Source organism: Musca domestica, unplaced genomic scaffold, assembly GCF_030504385.1.
Source record: "Musca domestica strain aabys unplaced genomic scaffold, Musca_domestica.polishedcontigs.V.1.1 29, whole genome shotgun sequence".
In the NCBI taxonomy this organism is placed as follows: Eukaryota; Metazoa; Arthropoda; class Insecta; order Diptera; family Muscidae; genus Musca; species Musca domestica.
In genome coordinates this window covers 7,022,976-7,041,473 of record NW_026712296.1, presented here as the reverse complement: position 1 = coordinate 7,041,473, position 18,498 = coordinate 7,022,976, and the positions used below count along the sequence as shown (strand labels likewise).

General features: G+C 33.5%; 1 protein-coding gene across 5 annotated transcripts in view; it reads right to left on the bottom strand.

Annotated features, from left to right (window-relative positions):
- The window catches only part of LOC101889444 (collagen alpha-1(XVIII) chain), a 662,143-nt gene that overhangs the window by 206,995 nt on the left and 436,650 nt on the right, over positions 1-18,498 (bottom strand). For all 5 annotated transcript variants that reach the window (XM_059124488.1, XM_059124489.1, XM_059124490.1 and 2 more), the window contains one exon: positions 9,977-10,141. In XM_059124488.1, coding sequence (XP_058980471.1) covers positions 9,977-10,141 — 165 coding nt within the window. The remainder of the gene's footprint in view (positions 1-9,976; positions 10,142-18,498) is intronic.

Below are 18,498 nucleotides of genomic sequence, written 5' to 3'. Positions count from 1 at the left end.
TGTGGGAGTGGTACCAGAAGGAGCGGACCGATTATAGCATATCAGGATTTCAGCCATATTTCTTCACCCAATACCAAATATAAATATTAGTAAAACCAATGCACAATGAACCTATATCCGATATCTCTGTCAAAACCTGTTTCAACGTCTCCATATGTAGACCCTAGACACTAACAGTGTTCTCAATAGCAAATCTGTGGATGTCAGCCTCAACAAATGCCAAATTTAGTACCATTTCGTACATTTCTAGTGTATGAATCTCAAAATATTTTTCACTAAAAATAAGTAACACATTGAAATATTCACAGTTATATAGGGTAAGTGTGCCTAAGTTCGGCATGTCCCAGTAGTCGGCACTTTTTATTTTTAAGCCCAAATAAATGAGTCTATTATAACTAAATATATTTTGTTTACTTCAAATAAATTGTCAGCTATCTTTGTGTACAATTTCGCTAAGAAAAGATGATTTACTCTAATAAAAATTAAATTTTTGTCTGTGAAGGTCCTCAACAATCCATATTCTTAACAAAAGTACAATAAAGACGTCGAATCAGTTTAACTAAATAAAAATATTATATTTTAATGAATTAATTTATTATTATTATTAATTATTCTTACAAAAAAATTGTTATGCCGACTGTTGGAATATGCCATACCGACAATGAGCAAGTGGTGCCGACTACTGGCAAAAAAGCATTGTTTTAATAAAACTACAAATTTATGAAATTTAATAAAAGGTTATTAAAACTTTATTTATTATTGCAAAAACTATACAAAATTTCGACTCTGAATAAATTAACTTTGTAATAATTGAAAAGTTCCACTCAGAATGGTGAGCGATTAAAAACGCGAAAATCCTAAAAGTGCCGACTACTGGTACACTTACCCTAGCGTTTATAAATTCAGATTGAATGTTATTTGTTATTATTAAGTGTGGCATAAACAAATGCTTTAAAATTTTCGCACTTGCTACGACACATGCACATACATATGTATTCGAAAATACTCTGCAACTATTGTATCTCTCGAGAGCAATTCATGCAAATAAACATACATAGAAAGCGCGCTTGTATGCCTTCTCTTTGAAGTGAGTGTGAATATGTATTTATTGTGCGATATTTAGCAATTTCGAATATAGGGTTAAACACTACGGAATATAGGGGGTTATTAAAAAATATTTGAAACCGCTATACTCATATTCATACCCCCCAAAATATTGCGAATGACATATACATGGGTAATATGATGTGTTTCAATCAAAATCTCATAATATGGGAAAATAAAAGTAATTTGCAACACATCTGTTAAATTTATCAAGTTATTCCTTTCGAAGTATTTAAGTGCTTCATAAACTCAATATATTCGTTGATTTGTTTCAACTTCATTGAAAACAGGTGTAACTCCTTGAGTTCCACAGAAGACATAAGAAATAGCTCAGAAAGAAAAAATTTACAATTTTTTGTTTGCTAAAAAAAAAACATATTTTTTCTTAATAACCCTATCGGCAGTTGAATATGTGAAAAATGTTCGTGGAACAAATCTCCCTAAAAATCTAACTTTAGAGAATTGAGCGAAACTGAAACAAACAATATTTTCCTGGATTGTTTACTAATAATAGTGTCCAAGCAGAACTTAGTCAAAAGGATAAAAAGTGTAAAGTGTTTGGAATTAATCATTTTTCAAGGACGCGTGTTCGAATATTAGTAAAGATTATATTTTCAAATGATAGGACCTTGAATGAAAAAATAAATATAATCTCATGTAATTAAAATTTTTTTCAAACAATTTACAATTCCTGCCGACTTCCTATTTTTATTCGCAAATCTACAGTATTCTGGTCTACAGTCCTCATGTATGATATCGGCCTTGATTGTACTGTGTGTAATTTTTTAATCATAAAAATACCAAATACCGAATACCACAACATCGTAAAAGAACACTCTTACTGAACAGTCCTGAAAATAATAATATATTTTGGAATATTAAAAAATAAATGTCACAGCAATACAACTTTGTTCGAAATGTATTTATACCCAACAACACTATGTGTTGGGGGTATTATAAGTTTGATTGGGCCAAAAATTATGTAACACCTCGAAATGTTGGTTTCCCATATAGGAAAGTATATATGGATCTTCCTAGCTCGCCGAGCTGAGTCGATCTAGCTATGTATGTCCGTCCGTCCGTCTGTCCGTCTGTCCATGTTAATTTGTAATCACTCTACAGGTCGCAATTATGGCCCGATCTTCACGAAATTTAGAATCTAGGTGGGGCTTGGACCGGAATAGAACCCTATTTCTTTTGGAGATGATCGCCAAATGTTTAGGGGTTGAAATGGACCAAATACTGAAAAAATTTCGGATTTTGCAGTAGCTATACAGGTCGCAATTATAGACCAATCGACACGGAATTTCGCATGTAGCTAGAGTTTAGGGCGGGGAAGAAGCCTACCAATTTGGGTGGTCATCGGATAACATTTAGCGGGTAAAATAGACCATATCTTTTTTGTTGAAAAAATTCAAAATTGTTCATTAAACCGCGAATATTTTAAATCCCGGCGAAATCACAAAGCCATGACAAGGTTACTTCTGATCTTTACATTGATGTTAACATCCAACAAAACGGATATATAGCAAAATATGTGCGATATATATGTCTATCAAAGAAGATATGCTTGAAAGATCTCTTATATGTCGAGAACGGCTGAACTGATTTCGACAGTTATCATTAATTCGGAATGGCCTCTTGGCAGGAAAGAAACAATGTCTAAAAAATCGCATAAAAATATCTCTCTAAAGATGAAAATATTAATTTTGTAATATTTTCTCATATTTTTTCAATTTTGTCATATTTTTGGCATATTTTCATTATGAATTAAACATTTGGTAATATTTCTACAGCTAACAAAACTAAGTAGTTAGGATATCAGGATATCATATACAGATCGCATTTATGGCCCGATCCTTACGAAATTTTGCATGGGGATAAGATGAGGGTCAGATTAGAAGCCTACTCTTTTTGGAGATGATCGCCATATATTTAGGGGTTGAAATGAACGAAAAAACTGCAAAATTTGTCAACAGGTCGTAATTACCGCCCGATCCTCAAGCACATTTGGATGGGGGTTACCGGACATTGCAAAAGCCAAGCAGTTTTGGATGGCCATCCCAAAAATATTCAATGTGTGAAATAGTTTGCCAACTTTTGTAGACAAAATACGAAAATGTCCATTCCGGTGACTTTTTGGAGAATTCACAAATACAGGAAAGGCTGATTTCGTTGAAGAATATAGTCAAATGTCTGTATCTCATATAGATGCGTTTCAGTCAAAATCAATAATAAATGTTAATCTTTTGCCACTTCTGAGAGATTATAGGTCTTTGGGAAATATTGGTTCCAGATCTAGGAAGACCATTTACCAATAAATTGGGAATGAGAAAATTAGTTTAAGTTGCTATTATTCGAAAATTAGAGAACGAAACCTGATGGTTTTCTTTTATTATCTGTCACAATATCTTGTGGAATTCTTTCGACTACCTCGCCTATATAAACTGTATCATTTATTATAGTGTTGTAGGGTATTCAACGGTCGGCCCCGCTCGACTGTAGCCTTTGCTTACTTGTTTTTCTAATGACATTGCTGAGGAACTTTCAGTAAAACCACTCAAAATAAATCAATATTTCATAAAAGAAAATAAAACTTATCTTATGCAAGAAAAATTATATATTTCCATAGTAACATATAAGACACGTGGGCAGAACAAAAAAAAATGTCACTATTTTTCATCACCGCCCCACCCCCTTTCACACACATTTCAAGGCAAAATAAATCCTTGAAAATATGTTAATGTGGGTCAAACCGTTGTCAAGGATTACATAGAAATAAGGGTTAACACTTAACTCATAGTCCCTGTTTTTGTTATGTTCTTTTTTTTTCAGTTAGTTATGTAGCATTGAGATGTTTTTATTTCGTTGTCGTTTGGTATCCTTTAATATTTTATTGGCTTAGTGTTAAGCCATTTTTATTCTTCTTTTCGAGGATTTTCAAGAAATAAGACGACAACTTGTTTACTATAATGTTCCGTACAGTTTTTTTTTTTTTTTTTCTCTTTGGCCATCACAAAAAAGTTTGCAAACATACATATTTGGAGGGGTTGGAAAATAAGGCATCGAGAATGTTTTTCCCACCTTTAATAGTTGTTTTGGGATTTTGTTTTTTTTTCCAAATTGTTAAAGTCGGCAAGAAATAAAGGTCTGCAACATAAAATATATTTTGAAATGAATTTATTTTGTAATCAAGTAATGTCTTATTTGTTCCTTTATTTAAGTTCTTGCAGGATTTAAGATGGGGCAGATGAGCCCCACAACAAAACCCATTAAGAAAGGGACAACGAACCAAGCACTTGTTAACAGACAAATTCTGGTCCTAACAAAATGCCGATAATTGCATAAGGTAACTAATTCTCATATAGATGGTGGTGTTTTTCACATATGGTGATCAGATTCTTGTTTGATAGGTAAGACTATCGGCATTCGTACTAGTAGATAGTTCCGATATTACTATTTCAGAAAATCTGTAAATGTCAATACTATCACATATATAAGGAACAAGTAAAAAGGCTGTAAGTTCGGCCGGGCCAAACTTTGAATACCCTCCACCATTAGGAACGAATTTGGCAATTTTCAAAAAAATAAAATCCGTTAAAAATTCTGTTAAAATCATAAAAATACCAAATGTAGCCGTCATATTAAAACGGTCTAAACGATGACGTGGACCTGCATAGGCAATTCATGTGAATAATGTAGCTAAAATCATCAATCAGGTACCATTATATGGTGGTTATACCAAAATGTGGACCTGCACAGACAATTTTCTGTCATAGGCTGTGAATAATGTCGCTAAAATCATCAAAATACCGAATATCGGGAGGTACCGTTATATGGGGGCTATACCAAAACGTGGATCTACATGCCCATTTTCAATACCAAAATTCCTGCAGACATTCACATTTGAGTGAAATTTTATCAATCTACTTCATTTCGTTCGGAAGTTACAGTGATTTCCACAGACGGATAGACGGACGGACATACAATTTTATGCTGATCAAGAATATATATACTTTGTGGGGTCTAAAATGTATATTTCGAGGTGTTACAAACGGAATTAGAAGCTTAATATACCCTCCATACTATGGGGTAGGGAATAAAAATGCAGCAAGAGGCTCATTTCCAATAAAGGGGCTTCTTAGGAACATTTTGGCAAAATTAAAAAAAAAAGAGTTAAGGTGCTCTCTAGTTCTCTGTTCCGCTGTTACTCTTTGTATGTTATAATGAAGTGAGTTATTTTGTTCGAAATTATTTCAGGAATGACTTAATTATTTTCAGCTTACGTGTAATGCAGGAGTTATGTGGTTGTCATTACTAGTAATGCTAAAGTGGCGCATGCTGAAGCCAAATAGAATAGAATTGTCCTCGAATGAATTGCTTTTTAAGTGTCAATATATCTTGAAAACTTTTGAAGCCCATACCGATTTTGATAAAAAATCAAATAGAAAATATGGACAAAAAAGTAAAAATTTAGAATATCTGCAGGAACACTGATATGGGTGCGATTCGAAATATGTGGACCTTTACAGACTATGTTCACCTACCCGGGGTAGAGCTCGTTAATACCTTTTTTGAAAAGATTCCGTTGAAAAATGGGGCAAGAATCATCCAAATACCAAGTGTCCGAAGGTACCGTTGTATTCGGATCGTAGTAAAACGGGATCCAATATATACAATATTCTGCCACCGGATCTAGAACACATTACGATGTTCAGTCAGTTACATTTTATAAACTTTTATTACCAAAAAATTATTTTCAGATTTAAATCTAGGTTATACGTGAAAGGAATGTCAAAAGCAGGACGGGACTGACTATGTAATCCTTCCCAACTACGCATATTTAGTGAAACTACCGTAACAACAAAGGGTTATATTGGCAAATTATGTGAAATTGATTATACCAATTATGAACCTTATGAAACATACTATGCTTTCAGAGCAGTTATAATTTGGAATCAAAGGAAAGTGTTATATGGCATGTATATCCAACACTGAATTGATTTTCACCAAATTTGACGGAGGAATTTGCACCTCTTCTACCAAATAACATTGCTAAAGAGTGCATAATATGACTTCGAGAAGGATTATATGAAATAAATAAAAAATCCTCAATGTTCGGCCCTCCACCAAAAAATTCCGTCGAAAAATACAGCTCAAGGGAAAACCGTTAAATGGAAGCTATACGAAGACGTGATTCTGCATAAGTTGTTATCATGGGCTGTAGTACCTATTACGAACTCACGAAATTTTGAAAAAATCGGGTGAATAATGTCTCTAAAATCATCAATGTGAAGACGTGGACCATCATAGACAATTTTCCGTCATAGATTGTAGTACCCATTACGAGCTTGACATATGAAATTTGAAACTATTCCGGGAGATATTGTCCCAAAAATCATATGAAATTTTTTGTCAAAGGCTTTAGTACCTATTACAAATTTTAAATACGAAATTTGAAACAATTTCGGTAAAAAAATGTTATTAAAATCATCAAAATAGCGAATATTGTGGGGGTACCATTGTATGGGTGCTATTCGATATCCTAGACTAATATAGGCAATTCTCTTCCAGGGGTTAAATTATTCACAGAAACCTATTTGTATAGAATTCAGACAATTCCATTGAAAAATGTGGCTAAAATCATCAAAATAACGAATATCGGGGGCTACCATTGTATGGGGGAAATTTAAGCTTCCTATCTTAATTCGTTTGTCGTAATTAAAACAGACGGACGGACAGTGCTAAATCGTCTTAGAATTTTGTGCTGATCAAGAATTTATGTACTTTGTTAGGTCTACATTCATTATTTCTCCATACTAAATACATAAATATGTATCAAAACACTAGATTATCAAATCCCGAAATACATATGGGAGTTATAATAAAATCGACCTAATTTCGACTAAACTTTTAAGGGTTATACTACGTTATATGTGATATCTTGTACCGAATATCATTTGAATATTGCAGCTCCGGCAATGAGACCATATTAACAGGGGTGAAACATGTACAGGGAAGGCTAGCTATTTCTAACCTGATAGTCTATTTTGTAGTATTTTCCGCCTGTAACATTTGTTTCTAGCACAACGAAATGGCGTAGAGAATAGACGTGAGGGACAGCTTTAAAACAAGAGACTACAAACCTTCTTGTCTAACTAGACACTGGAATTTAATCCTAATGACTTTTAGTAATTAATAAATGTATAATATGAAATTAATTATATTATTTTTATTATAAAAAAAAATTCTGTTACCTTTCCCTAGAATACTTTGCAATTGACAGATATTTCCTTTGCTTCGATAATGTGTTACATGTGGTTTCGTGCATGCAATACACCCACATATCACAATTCTCCCCCGTATCCCTTATGCAATACACACGCACATACCCAAGTTACCCTTATCCCACATCTCCCTAATGAATGCTATATCCTTAGGGATATTAAAGTAATGTGTCATTCTAAGAACATTAACTATTGGCTGCCATAAAATAAGCAATTATAATTAGATGAATAGCATTTTCTCTCACAAGTAAATCAACATCATCATTTGAGGTAATTAAATGGCATTAGGAGTGAAAGAGCACACCACACGCCAAGGAAAAAGCCAATGTAAAGCCACATGTATTAACCTTCGTTCGCATGCACGGTGGGGGATTGTGAACATCTTTAGTTAGTTTTTTTTTTTTTGCCAATCATTTGTTCGACTAAAATAGGCAATGACTCGGCGTGGCAAAACATTAGCCCATTCAAAGGTGACAAAAGCGAAAATGAAATGAAACAATTCTTATAATTAAGAGATTTACGAGATTGTGGTATTTATTTGCTAAGGCATGCTAGACTGGCAGCAAATTTCTGACAATAAGTAAGTGTATGGAGAAGACTAAAAAAAGTGAACAAACAAATGTATATATGCATATGTTTTCCAAACAGAAGTAATAGAAAAATATATCTTTTCGTTGGTCATCTTACAGTTGTAAAGAGCAACGGTGTTATAAATGGAAAAAGTTCAAAAGTATTTTAAAAGATAGAATTTTATGAAGATCATGTGTGGATAAAACCAGTAAAGAACGGTCAAATGTCCGGGAGGGCCGACTTTATTATACCCTACACAATTATTACATAATTTTTAATTTATTTTTTTTTTAATTTTATTGATAGAAAGCAAAAAATGTCGGAAATAGCATCAAGTTTTAGGATAAGTTTAGATTTAAAACAATGGTTCGAATTGGTCACCTTTGGCACTAATTATGGTGTTTGTGGTCAAAACTATACAAGGTCTGCGGTCAAAATGTTTGCGAGTCCAAGTCTTTAATACACCCTCCAGAATATTTTTGCGATAATATTCGGTATTTATTCGGATTCCACGGTAAACGAATACGAGCGGAGAGCGACCATCGGCTGTTATGGCGGCCCACACCATCACCATGGCCGGCGCTTGAGTTCTGGTGGCCAACCGAAGGTGCATATTTTCAACTGACCTCTTTGGCAAGTAAACACGATCATTTTGTTTGTTTACAAATTGCTGGACAAGGAATGTTTTCTCATCGGAGAAAACCAAATTCGGTAGTTCATCACTTTCAACCAAGCGAAGCAACTCTTTAGCTCTTTTGAGTATATTTTCTTTCTACTGCGGTGTAAGTTCTTGCATTTCTTGTAGTATCGAAGGCTTTACCCCGTGCTCATTTTTCAATATTTGCCGAATGGAATATTGCGATATGTTCAGCCCACCAGCCATTTTTCGGCCATTGCGACGGGTTTCGATCAAGTCGCTTCTTTACTTTTCGAACCATTTCTGCTGATGTTGCTGCTTTTTCCGTTCACTTCCTTGACGTCGGGCTACGCTATCTGTATCACGGCAACGAGCGGTACAAGACACAAAAGATTTATTCACATTTAAATGCTGGAGTGCTCTAACGACAGCCACTTGTAATTTTCAAGCCAAATAAAAAGAAATCACACTATCACGCTTGAATTCCATCACGAATAACTTTTTTTCTGGAAAATTCTCACTAAAATGCTTTTGTATGCTTGTAAACAATATATTGAGCTGTAACTGGAATAATTTTATCAGCTGTCGGACGGGTGGCTTAGAAATGACAGCTGTCTGAAGTTGGTTGCAGTTTTTTCATTTTTTTTTTCTGGAAGCTATATCTAAATATTGGCCGATTTTCTCCAACTAGGGTTTTGTCCTTAGGCCAAAAAATTATTTGTAAAAATTTTCATGTGGATCGGACAATAAATGCGACCTACATTTTGTTTAAAAACAAAAAAAAAAAAAAAACATGGACAGACGGACGGACATGCATAAATCGACTCAGAATGTGGTTCTATGTAGATAATCAAAAGGAAGTATGAGTCTATCTCGCTTCCTTCTCTATGTTACAAACATGTGCACAAAGACATATTACCCTGAAACACAATGCGGTGTAGGGTATAAAAAGTAAACAAGCAAGTGCTTTCTATTTGCTAATAAAAATATGAGTGTAATAAGCCATAAATTATAATTGCAAGAGAAATGTAATATCATGTCCTCATTGCAATTTGTAATTACTCTTCCTTTATATAACACCATACTAACCCATTGCATACGAAGTTAATAATTAAAAATTAAGTATTTATAAAATAAAAAATTTAGTTACATATATAAATTAAACTTTTCGCCATTTTGTTGTTTTCCTGCATAAATAGTTTTACCGAGACATTGGCTTTGTTAAAAATGGTTTCTAATAGTGCCTAATCGTATCATTCTAATTATGCTGCCATCAAATATGCAATTTTTTAATTACAAATATATTAAATGCCAATATCTTTACTCACACATATATTACTTAATAATTCACATCTATTTTTAATGTTCTTGTACTCACCCTATCGCCTTTTTCACCACTCATTCCTGGGTCTCCACGTTCACCTTTCTGCCCCGGTTGACCTCTTTCACCTGGTCGACCAATTTCACCTTTAATGCCTGGTTCGCCCTTGGGTCCAGGTGAACTGCTGCGTAATGATCCCATTGAGTTGCCCATTAACGATTCCTATTCATTGGGTACAGCAAAATTCCGAGAGGTTAGAGCGAACCATTCATTCATGAGAAAACATAACAAATGATGCGGCATGGTAAGACATGATGGCATTGTAATGAAGTTGGTTTTGTTGTTGTTTCATTGAGATGTATCCCAATTTTTTCGGTTTATATGTTGACCCCAGTTAGCAATAGACGAGAAACAATTTGCCATATTAATAGATGTTGTTTGATTTCCAGCGGGAGAACATCAGACGTTTGGTGTGATTGCCACGTGGAAGGTTTAAAAAAAGGGAAACATGTAAGCACACAAAAAATATGTTAGTAATTTGTTTTGAACATTTTTCCATTAATTTCTTTATATGTAATGCCAATGTATTAGAATTAAGTCCTTAACAATATGATGATATTGTGGGGCTATATTTTTCATTGGTTGTAAATTTTAAGGTTGATCGATAGATGGCATATGAGCCATTTGTTTTTTATAAGACTATGGAATTATAGTTGTTTAATCAAATTTAAAGTAAATAATGTAAATATATTATAACAATATATAATATAATAATTTAATATTAATTATTAGGAACTAGTAAAAAAAAATATTAGTAAAATATTACAATTTATTTCGTTTATATCAGTAATAAAAATTATAGAAAATTTATATTAAATATAGACTTTCTTATTCAGTACCATCCATAATATCGGATTTTTTTTAGGACATACGATTTTTTCAATACCCAATTATACATTCTGGAAGATTCAACAATCCGAACATTACTTGATTTTTATTCAAGAATATTATTGTTATTTCAATATGCATTCGCATGAAAATAAATATAAAATTTGAAAATAAGTCTTATCATAATATGTATTTATATACGTATTTTATAATATACAGGATGAAATAAAAAAAAACACTGCAACAAAGTCAAACGCCATAGTTTTTATTTTAATTTTTTAAATCTTATGAAATCTGAATGAAAGCAAAAAAAGTCGGAAATTGCATCAAATTTTAGAATACGTTTGTTCGAATTGGACACCTTTGGCACGGATTATGGCTTTCAAACGTCCAATGAATGCCAACACGAATAACTTTTTTTCTGGAAAATTTTCACCAAAATGCTTTTGTAGGCTTGTAAACATTATATTGAGCTGTCACTGGAATAATTGTAACAGCTGTCGGACAAGTGGCTTAGAATTGACAGCAGTCTTAAATTGGTTGCAGTTTTTTCATCTTGTATGTTGAAATTTCCCCCCCATTTTTTGAATTTTCCGCACCCTCTACTTAGATTAGTTTAGTGATGTAAACTTTCTAAAAACGTTTTATTTTTTCGAAATCCGTGTACCAATGCATAAACTGGAGAATTCCTTGCAGCCCAAAATTCTTCAGTTTCGATCCCAATTAAATTTTCTTAAATTTAAAAAAAAAATACTTATATCATTAGAAATATGTTGAAAATTATGTATCAAGATCTGAATTATGAAGCAAGATATACAAATATTAACTTGACAAATCACAAATGCGTAGTTAAAAGTAAAGAAGTATACCTATTTGTGTCATGTAAATGTATGTGTTTTCTTAAATAAATATTTACTGCAATAGGAGAGGGAAACTCGTGCCTTTCAAACAAATACTCTTATAGACTTTTCGTGTGTATGTATTATATAACGAATAACATTCATTAATCTGTTGCCTACCCTATCCTGTAAATTACTTTTGTATGTGAATTTGTTTAAATTAGTTTTTATTGACATAGTTGTTGTTTGAAAATGTTGAAAAAAGTTGTAGGCTAGGTCAAACTTTGCATACGATTGTACGTATATGTGTGTGTGTTTTACGTCCTCGTTTCTGTTTGACACTTTTATTCTCTGATTTACATCGTTTTTCAATATAATTTTGTTGTGAAAAGCTTGCTCATTTGTGTTTGTAGTTGATATTTGTAACCTGCGGCTTTACTCTCCTAACATTGATAAATTACTTTATATTTTTAAATTAATTGATGTTTTTGGGATAAAATGTACATTCGTATGTGTGTGCGCTCAGACAAATAAACAACCACAAGCCTATGAAATGTTGCCAGAACAAAAAGAAAGGATAGACAAGTTTAATTGACATATGAAGGTAATCAGTGATTTTTGGGGTAGTTCCTTTAGATTTTTTTGAACAACTGTCTGGCATTTGTGGAGAATAATAAAAAAGGAAAATTTAGAGAACGGTTAGAGTGAAAAATATCCAGAGTTCTTTTTATGTTGAAAAGTCCAATTTCAACCGACAGAATAAAATGATTTTTTTTTCAAATATATCACTCTGAGTAAATAAGGCATGTAATTGTATATTGAAAATATTATAAAGACTTCAATCACAATGCCCACCCGAATGAGCTGTTTTCATACCCTACAACAATGTGTGTTTGATTAGGCCTACATGTGTTAGGTTTGATTGGGCCCACAATTATGCCGAGCGGATTCGATCTAGCTTTGTATGTTCGTCCGTTTGTCCATGTCAAGTTGTAATCATGTTACAGGTCGCAATTATTGCCGACCCTAACGACAATTTGCATGGACGTGGGGATACGGTCAGAATTGCCAATATCAGTCCAAATGGCCTGCTTTTTTGCACATCCGACCGCATTCAGTCTAGAAACAAGTACGTAAAATGTTGGTGAAAATCTATACATCTATACAGCAATTTAATTCGGTTCATAGTTTGTAACTCTACTAAATACGCTTGGTGGTGTAGGGATACATATAGATGGCCCCGCCCGACTTTTGACCTTCCCTTATTGGTTTATATTGCATATTGTAGTGCTGTGACGATAATTTCTCTCTACAAATCTCTCTCTATTTCCTCCATATATTTGTCATTCTCACTTTAAACAGCTTTAAAGGGTTTCTTCGAATTCCGATGTTTTCAGTGGATACGTTTCAGCCGGAAGAAATGAGACTTTTTGGTAATGCACAATTCAGTTGTATCTCCCAATATTCGGCACTTGACATATCTCTAAGCCAATGTGCTAAAAAATTGTTTGTAAATATTTGGTTTTTGTGCAGTTACTGGATGACAATTCGAACTAAGTAATTTTTAATATCGGTCCACCTTTTATATAGGCTCCATAGTAGCCATAATAGGACATTAAATTCTTAATACAGTTTGCACTACACCAATCAGCATACAGTGAAGCGAAATTAGGTATTTTTCGTGAACGAAAGGAAATATACTACGTTACATTAAACTAGAAAACTTATATAATATTTTAACAAGGGCATGTCGAGTGAAATTAGACGACAAATGTGTAAGTTTTTTTATACCCTCCACCTTGGGAAGGAGGGTATTTTAACTTTGTTATTCCGTTTGTAACATACCTTAATATTAATCGTAGACCCCATACATATTCATAATCAGCATAAAATTCTAAGCCGATTTAACGATGTCCGTCTGTCTGTTGAAATCGCGATACAGCCCACATTATTTGACGTAGACCTTCAAAATTTGGCAGTGCAATTTGTATTGTGTCTAGGATGGTTGGTATTGAAAATGCCGGCATATAACTCCCGATGTTTCAAACTTGATATTTGAAGTTCGTAATAGATACTACAGCATAAAACAGAAAAGGGGTCATGTAGGTCCACGTCTTCGTATAGCCCCTATATTCGGTATTTTGATGATTTTAGCTACATTATTCATTCATTATCAAATTTTGTATTTGAACTTCGTAATGGATACTAAAGCCAATGACAGAAATTTGTCTGTACAGGTCCACGTTTTATAACCCTAATGGTATCTCCCAATATTCGGTATTTTGATGATTTTAGCTACATTATAAACAGATTTTTTTCAAGTTTCGCATTTGAATATTGTAATAGCTTGTGACAAAAGTTGCTTATGCAGGTCCACGTCGTCGTATAGACCCTAATATACGGCTACATTCGGTATTTTTAAGATTTTAACAGAATTTTTAACGGATTTTATTTTTTCGAAAATTGTTAAATTTGTACCAAATGGTGGAGGGTATAAAAAATTCGGCCCGGCCGAACTTACAGCTTTTTTACTTGTTTAACTTGTTTTTCTTTGGTACTTTTTATTTGTTGTTAGGAAATGTCTAATTATTTGGAATTGTTATCAGATTTGTAATGATTTTGACTGGTGGGGATTAACCTCATGACGGAGAGCATGAGAATTCATTGGAATTCAATCAAGTTTGTCTGCCAGTCTCTTCATATGGACATAACTTTCCCAAATAATCTACATTTTCAACACAATAATATACATATTAAAAAAGGAACATCCCTCTTAACTCAAGTACATTCTTGTTAAATCATTTATGTCGACTTAAAAGACATCAAGTCATCGTCTACAATTTGAAAACGAAAATAGAGAAATGAAAAAATGTGAAAACCCCAATCATGAAATATCACTTGGTTCGCCAGAATTCAAATAATCGACAAATTGCCGTTATCTAACAGACAAAACACGCATACACACAAAAGAGCAAAAAATACCAACAGCAGCAAAAACAACAAAAACATAAAAGACAATTCTAGATGTTGAATGATTTAAATAAACCTAACAAAATGGCACATGTATTTTGACAACTTTTTCCGTACAGTGGTGTTAAAGACCCGGAATAACAATCACTTCTAAGTAAACAACGATTTCCTTGATTGGTTGGCATATTTCAAAAAATAGATTGATTGATGGATGGATGGATGGATGGCTCTGTGATTGGTGGAAAGATTGAGAGAGAAAGAAAGATTAGCTTGGCCAAAATACATCAATTGCCTACTCAGAATTCGTGTTTAGTGATTTAAAGATATTTATATGTCGAAAAAAAAAAACTGGAAATATATGTTTGATATTTAATGGAATGTACTTTGCAATGGAGGGAAGTCAAACAAATCGGAAACGCTAAGGAAGAGAGGACAAACGATTTAACAACCATACACTCCACAAAGAAAATGTTATTTCTAGAAAAATATTAAAAAAAAAAAAACAATTCTATTAAAACAAGTAAAAAATACCCTTCACCATTTGGAACGAATTTGGCAATTCTCAAAACAATAAAATCAGTTAAAAATTATGTTAAAATCCTAAAAATACGAAATGTATTTGTTATATTAGGGTCTATACGACGACATGGACCTGTATAGGTAACTTTTCTCATAAGTTATTACAATATTTAAATGTGAAACTTAAAAAAAATCGGTGAATAATGAAGCTAAAATCGTCAAAATACGGAATATCGGGAGGCACCTTTATATGGGGGCTTTATGAAGACGTGATTTCCACAGACGGACAGAAGGATAAGCGGACAGACGGACAGACGGACGGGCATCGACAAAATTTGTCAAACTCGTCCAGCTATTCCTCAGGTATTAGTATTCTAGCTAACATCCCTTTCCTTTGTATATACACATTGTATATATTTCGCTATATACATCCGATATATTTACTATCGGCATCTACGTAACATTCAGAATTGACCTTTTCGTCTATTTGTGATTTCAACGGGATTAAAAAATTTGTGGTTTGACTTTCATTTAACACAAATGTTATGGTCTATTCCACCCACTAAATATTACCCGATGACCATTAAAATTGGAAGGCTTGTGCCCAGTTCTAAGCTCTAGCCGTATGCTAACTTTCGATTTCGAAGATTGGTCTATAATTACGACACAACACATAGTGTTGTAAGGCATAAATATATATCGGAGCCGAGTTCCGGCAAATGGTAACGTGCGTCCTGAAATTCACACCATTTGGGCTGATATTAGATAGTATTTGCACAACAAACCTGAAATCGGATTAAGGATATACATGAGAGCTGCGATTCGGCCCTTATTTGACGTCATCGTTTCTAAGGGGGAAGAAAATCTCTTAGTAGTAAATTTTCAATGTATGTAAATGTTTCGGAGTAGCGCTCATATAAAGTCACCTCATAGTTTTACCTATACCTATAGCTATTTTGGTGGTAGGTATACATTTAGGCATAGTCCCCACATAACGGTAACTCCCTGGTCCACGTTTCCTTAAAGAGTTTAAAATGTTCGTGCCAATTTTTTATTTTATGATATAGTCCCACATAACGGTACCTCCCACATTAAAATTTTATGAAAACTATACCAAATATACCTATATCGAAAATTGTCTGTAAAATGTTCTCCTACCCCCAAAGTAGAATAAATACAATTGTTTGGGAGAAAAGATTAAAAATGTGGCCAATACCCTCGAAAGAGGTAAAATCAGGTAACATATTTACATGGGCGCTACTCCGTATTGTTATTGACCTACGTGAACAATTTTCTTCAAAAAGTTTTTCCCCTTAAACCCCATAATGGCAAATCAATTGTAAAATATGGCGAGACCCCGGAAATAGCAAAAATCAGGGGATACCTTCATATGAGAGTTATACCAAAACATGGGCGTGTAGTGATAATTTTTGACAAGTATGGCGTCTTCTTGCAAAGAATTCAAATTATCAAAACTTTCCGAAATCGAATATAATGTAAAAAATACATGAAAGCCGGGTATACCAAACGTGGACGGACATAACGCATATTTTGTACAAATGATTCTACATTTAATCCATAAGACAATGTCAAATTTAAAAGCTCAATCTTAAATTTTGCGGAATGTAAAGAAAAAAATTGTTTCCCTTTGTTTATGAGTTAGGTTATATATAATGAAAAAGACCTACCAAAAGTTTGACCTGGGAACTCAGAACCCTGTTGGCATTTTTATCTATTAACCCAATACAACCACCTCCACCTAGAATTTCCACTCCACATTGGCTGTTACACAGTGCTATTGGCATAATAAAACGCCAGTATGATTTTTACTTAACCTTTAATGTTATTTGATTTTTTTCTTAAAAAACAAAGTTAGTAGAATTCTATTTGTCCAGAGGATAATTGTATTTACCAATAAATAAAACGTAAAAACTAAGCAAACAATCGAAGTAAACATCCAAGCAGTCCTTCGCCGGAAAGGTATGCTGTCATTCATTGCCTATAATAGCTTGTTAATGTTATTTGAGCCAGTAAAGAAGTAAAGCAAAATTCTAAGATTCTCGTGTTGCAAATTTATGGAATGTCACAGTAGTAATATATTTTTACACTATCTCCTGATGCAATACTTAAGTTGAAATGTGAGTACATCCTTTCTAATTCCTAAACATTGTATTGCTGTTGAGGAATTATACTCAAATTAATTTTAACTTTATAAACGCATACAATATTTAAAAGCGACAATTTAATGCCCTACAACACATTGTGTTGAAATTTTACTTGGAGGTCAGAATAGAAGTTTATTGATGATCGCAAAATATTTAGGGGTTGAAATGGAAAATTTCCCGATTTTGCAGTTGATCTAGAGGATAGAGGTTGATCAACTCGGAATTTATCATGGAGCTAGCGTTTAGGACTGGGCAGAACCTTACCGTCATCGAATAATATTTAGCGGGTGAAATAGACCATAACAGTAAGGAAAGGGCAAAGGTCGGGCGAAGCCGACTATATGATACCCTACACCACTATGCGTATTTAGTAGACCTCCCGTAACAAAAAAATGTATATTGGGAGTTTATTTGAAGCTGATCATACCAACGTATCATTGCTTAACGGTAGTCACAATTTGGGAACTATAGGTATATCTGAACCGATTTTCACCAATATTTTAAGTAATTGTTTGTGGACTGAATTCCGTCAGAAGTGCTAAAATTAAGTCCATTTGGGCTGATATTATCCATTTAGTGCAAAAAAACCTGAAATCGGATAAGGATATTTATGGAGCTATATCCCAAGTTTAACCTATCTTGACAAAGTTTTAGGCACTTATTTCTGAGCTGTATCTGATATCTGGTACCAAAGATCATTGTTGTGGAGTGCATACTATGCATGTGTGGGACTTAAACACCAAATCGGATGAAAAATATGTATAGGAGCTATAGCTATATCTGAACCGATTTTCATCAAATTTGAAGTACTTATGTCTTAAATGAATTCAGTTGGAGTTGCCAAGTCTCAGTCAATTTTGACTGATATTTGCCATTTGGTGTACAATAAATCATATATCGGAAAAATATATATATGGAGCTATATCCCAATCTTAACCGATATTGACAAAGTTTTAGGCACTTATTTCTGGGCTGTATCTGATATATGGTACCAAAATATCATTCGTTTAGAGTGCATAGTACGCATGTGAGGGACGTAAACACCAAATCGGATGAAACACATATATGGGAGATATAGCTAAACCTGAACCGATTTGCACCAAATGATGTACTTGCTTCTATACTGAATTCGGTCAGATGTACCAAAATTAAGGTCATTTTGGATCGGTTGAAGATATAAATTTGAACCTATTCTCAC